General features: G+C 39.8%; 1 protein-coding gene and 1 long non-coding RNA gene across 4 annotated transcripts in view; one reads left to right on the top strand and one right to left on the bottom strand.

The window, feature by feature from the left end:
* The window catches only part of LOC119579517 (basic proline-rich protein-like), an 18,426-nt gene that overhangs the window by 11,373 nt on the left and 2,053 nt on the right, over nucleotides 1–5,000 (top strand). The window contains exons 6-11 of one of the 3 annotated variants that reach the window (XM_037927387.1): nucleotides 569–646; nucleotides 1,208–1,264; nucleotides 2,547–2,626; nucleotides 2,973–3,064; nucleotides 3,288–3,405; nucleotides 3,925–4,063. In XM_037927387.1, the coding sequence (XP_037783315.1) occupies nucleotides 569–646; nucleotides 1,208–1,264; nucleotides 2,547–2,626; nucleotides 2,973–3,064; nucleotides 3,288–3,405; nucleotides 3,925–4,063 (564 nt within the window). Of the gene's footprint in view, nucleotides 527–568; nucleotides 647–793; nucleotides 1,265–2,546; nucleotides 2,627–2,972; nucleotides 3,065–3,287; nucleotides 3,406–3,924; nucleotides 4,064–5,000 lie in introns of all 3 variants that reach the window. The other 2 variants (XM_037927384.1, XM_037927386.1) reach the window with 2 other exon arrangements.
* On the bottom strand, nucleotides 2,723–3,395 carry LOC119579518. Its single transcript, XR_005229297.1, has 2 exons — nucleotides 3,255–3,395; nucleotides 2,723–3,049 (listed from the first exon to the last, which is right to left on the bottom strand). It is a non-coding gene; the product is annotated as an uncharacterized LOC119579518 (long non-coding RNA).

The following is a 5,000-nucleotide window of genomic DNA, read 5'->3' as shown; positions in this document are numbered from 1 at the left end:
GGTCCTCCCCTGCCACCGGGACCTCCCCTCCCCGATCCGCAGCCACCGGGTTCTCCCCTGCCACCGGGACCTCCCCTCCCCGATCCGCAGCCACCGGGTCCCCAAATACCCGATTCCCAATTCCCGAGTCCTCCATTACCAAACCCTGAAGTACCTGATTCCCAAATACCACTTCCTCAGTTACCTTGTCCTCAAAAACCTGTCTCTCAGTTACCAGATCCTCAACCATCTTCATCACCTACTTTCCAGACATTATCACCACTTCAGCCATCTTCATCACCCACACCTCAGCCATCTCCATCACCCACACTTCAGCCATCATCATCACCCACACTTCAGCCATCTCCATCACCCACACTTCAGCCGTCATCACCACCCACAATCCAGGCACCGCCCAAACCACAGCCACCTCCACCGCCAACGCTTCAGCTCTCGTCCCTGACTCCAAGTCCCGCCACGAGCCCGACGACTTCAGACAGCCATGCCATGAGCTCCCACAGACCGACAACAACTTCGGAGACTTCGGGTGAGACAGAGAATCAAGTTATCCTGACTTCTCTTTCCTCAGACTTGGCTTCATCCTTAGGAGACGGCTCAGGAGGTCAGTCAGCTTCAGTCGTGACTGATCCAACGAATTCAGTTTCAAGTAAGGAAACTTCCACATCTACAACTCGCAGTACAACAGTTATTGTGTCATCCCATTCAACTGCAGCAACTGTCAGTGATCTCTCTCATTCGATAACAAGTTCATCTTTGCTTCTTATAAGTAGTTCTCCTGCAACATCCCCCCCAGAATCGTCAGCACTTCAAGCAACATTTGAGATGTCAGACCCGGTGCCGACTTCCCCATCCTCATCATCAGCATCTCAGTCATCACGCACAACCTTATCATCCACCCCAGCATCTTACACCGTAGCACATACAACAGAATCATTACCACAGGGAGTTATTCCAGAATTCAGTCAATTAACTACAGCACCTTTAGCACTCCCTCCTCTAACTGCAGCGCCAGGAACACTCCCTCCACCACCACCTGTACCAGCACCACCTGCACCTCCTCCACCACCTCCACCCCTACCTGCACCTGCACCTGCACCACCCCTACCCCCACCTGCACCTGTACCACCCCTACCCCTACCTGCACCTGCACCACCCCTACCACTACCAGGACCACAACCAACATTTACCGATGCACTTCCGCCAACAGCAACAACCAATCCTACTGTGACAACGGCAGCAGCCAGTCAGGATCGACTTTTTTGCAGTAAGTATGCGTGTTCTTACATGCTACATGTATATCAGACAGAAAACAATCCTCTGAATTTACAAAACCTTAAAAATCTGACATACATTCTTCTACCTTCTGTGTGAAATTTTATCCTCTTAATTAATATCCCATCTGATACTGGTGCCCAAATACATAACGATGGCATTTGGCTCTGACATCATGAGTCTAGGTTCCTGAATAATGAGGCAAAAAATGCAATTTGTCCTCTTGGCGACTTGATCATTCGTTCAAATAATATTCGTTTCTTTTTCCAACTTCCGCACCAGGAGGGGAGACGTTAATACATTATGCTCTAAAAATCTGTCCTGGACACAATTTCAACGGAATGATCTGTAGCGCGATACTCTTATTATTCGTGTGGTGCACAAACGCTAGTCCCGTGAGGTGGTGCGCCGACGTAGTGGGGATGTTAAATGCGAAAAAAACATGAGAGCATGATTCTTGTCTCGAAAGCCTATATGCTGGATTATTAATGGAAAATATGCTATGTTAGGGTAAAGATAAGGCTGTTATAATACTAGCATAAATAAAAGGCATAGTAAATGTTTTTAAACGAAAAAAAATTCCTTGTAACGCACAAAAATATTCCGCATTTTCCAACGGAACGCAAGTCTGGGATTCTCATTTCTGTGCTGCAGGAGGAGTTATCCTTCCTACAACGTCCTCTCAATTGCAAGCCAAACATCTACGGTTATTTAATACGACTGGAGATAATCGTATGCTTAAAATTAAGTCGACGTACGGATTGATTTCTTAGATGCTGAAACAAAAGCATTTTTCTTCCTTGCACAACTGGTCAACGAGCTCGTTCTACTTACATATCGGTGGATGCCTACATCTCCATTTTGTTGGAATCTATCTCACAAAGTCATCATCTGTCTCATTCATAAACTGACATTCTGTTCTATTCATATCAGTCCTACTTCACAACAGCCGTGTTTGTCCCACCTGGTTTAGTACTATAACTTATTAGATTGCCATCACTTGCTTTCAGTTAATTCCGAAACTACCTTCTCCCTTTTCCAGTCAATCAAATTACATCACTTCGAATGCGTCAAAAGTCCCGGTTATATTAAAATGTGTGACTGTTAACTAACTTTCTGGTTATACATACGGTCACCAAATTCAGTATAAAAAAAAAAAAAAAAAAACGAATATTCTTTAAAGGTTAAGCATCACATTAAGATTAATTCACAAGTTTATGTATTAGATTTGGGAGACTCCCCAAATACCTTTTGTTTCCACTTTTTTCTACCAGGTAACTGCGGCCTCAGTCAGATCACGATTCCAAGGATCGTAGGAGGCCAGGACGCGAACCGCGGGGAATTCCCCTGGCAGGTCGGTGGTTATCTTCAGCCAGTCAGAAATTTAACAGCCTATAGCTTTTTACAATTTCTTTTGGGAGTTGGGTTTAGGATATTTGAGAAATTCTGATTCCTGAAATGTCTTTATTATGGAGCATATTGTCATGCTAGCTTGTGTCACATTCATGGTTATGTACAAACAGATTAATCATCAGATGCCATCATTTACGCTCATGACCGGATACTAATACCATTCACAGAGTAACATACTCAACATTCTTAGGTACACACGTGTAATGGGGACAGAAATAAATGCATTCACACGAAAAAGAGAGGGAGAACAACAACAAACATACAATCAAGTTAAAAAAATACTTCAGGTTGGCATCAAAATGGGCTGGGGAGGTAGGTGTGGCGGTTCCCTCATCAAGCATCGTTGGGTGATAACGGCCGGGCACTGTTACATGAGCGGGTAAGTTCTTTCTATTACTAATGGGATATTGTGCTACTCGAGTAGGTAAAATACAAGTGAGTCTTCAAACAATTATGGCTGTGTAATATGAGACTATATGATATATCCTTTATGCTACCTGGTTACTAGTATATTTTAATTGTATTGATAAAGGCCGCTGAAGAATATATGCAAATGCCATTAAACTTACTCTTCTGGAGTTATGAGCCGGTCTGTTCTGCAGATTCACTACCAGCACCGTGTACTTGGGAGATCACGATAGGTCCGTAAATGAAGAGGGAAGCTACGAAATACAAGCGGAGAGTGTGACGGTCCATCCGGATTTCGACAGCTTGACTCTGGTCAGTTCCTGCTGATAGCCACTCGTAATTCGTCCGTAGATTATGGGATAGTCAGTTACCGAAGTACAGTTGCTACTGCCTCTTTAACTCTTTGTGCCGAAATGGCTTGATGTACATTTCATGTCCATTGTGATATATGTTATCTATTGTATTTACACATGCGATTACTATAAAAGTGCTTAGTGACAAAGGAGTCAATCACCAGTCGCACCTGTTTACCATTTCCTTGACTCTTCGGTTGTTGTTTTTATAGCTATAAGTATTTTGAAAACCATAATGTCAATAACAATAATAACACTATCAATAATCATAGCACTAGCAATGAATCGCAAACAAATTAAGCATTGTGGAAATCATAAAGTCAAGTAGGGGGCAACTAATTGGCTCCTTGGTGGCTGAGCACTTGCGGAACCACCTTTGAGCAATAAAATTTCATAATAAAACTACAGTGAACAGTACATGTACCCCTCCTTTCGAAATTCTGTTAATTTACAAGGCAATGTTCATCTCCCGCACCAGGATAACGACATAGCATTACTGAAACTATCTTCCCCCGCGACGTTCAGCCCAACAGTGGCACCCATATGCCTCGCCAGACCTTCCGAGGTGCCATTGTCGGGCAAGGGCATTACTACGGGATGGGGCACTACTAGTTGGCGTGAGTATTGGTACTTTTGATTCCTTTCCGTATGTATTATGAACGTATACGTGAAGAGCTGTAAGATAAAGTCTGCGAAAAGAAAGATGTATAAGCAATTGAATAAGACATTGTGGTGGTATCCAGTCTTCCTTTTTCCTATGACACTGCTAATGTCTGTACATAATATATATATATATATATATATATATATATATTATATATATATATATATATATATATATTATATATATATATATATATATATATGTATATATATGTGTATATATATGTATATATATATGTATATATATATATATATGTATATGTATATGTATATATATGTATATATAATATATATATATATATATATATATATATATATATATATATATATATATATATGTATATATATATATATACATAAGAGAGAGGGAAAGGAGATAGACAGCCAGGTAGGTAGATATATACATAGATAGATAGACAGAGATTTTGAGATTTAAACAATTTATTTGGTCTAAAATAATACAAAGGGATTACCATGAAATAAATCTTCAATACATTTATTCGTCAGTTATTAGGACATGTTAAGATAAAATCAGATAAAAATGCAACGAATTTGAATGAAATTAAGTCTAAATGAAATCAGATGCAATAAAAAAAATAGAATCATATCAAAAGGACTAAAATATGACCTTTCAACCTAACCTAAACACTAAAATATATGAAAAAACGTTAGTATTATATCAAAAGAATAAAAACAAATCCTGACAAATTTTGAAAGCGGAAATAAAATAAACATGATAGTATATACAGGCTAATCTACAATTACAAGTTAGTAAAGGACAGATGTATATCAAATCTGAAGTCACATTCCATATACCATGAATAAATGTTTCTTCAATGATGACTTAAAATACAAAAAAAAAAAAATTATTATTTTTATTTTTTTTTAAAT

This window comes from Penaeus monodon, chromosome 12 (assembly GCF_015228065.2).
Source record: "Penaeus monodon isolate SGIC_2016 chromosome 12, NSTDA_Pmon_1, whole genome shotgun sequence".
Taxonomy (NCBI): Eukaryota; Metazoa; Arthropoda; class Malacostraca; order Decapoda; family Penaeidae; genus Penaeus; species Penaeus monodon.
The sequence above is the reverse complement of the archived record's forward strand: the minus strand, read 5'-3'. Positions and strand labels throughout refer to the sequence as shown.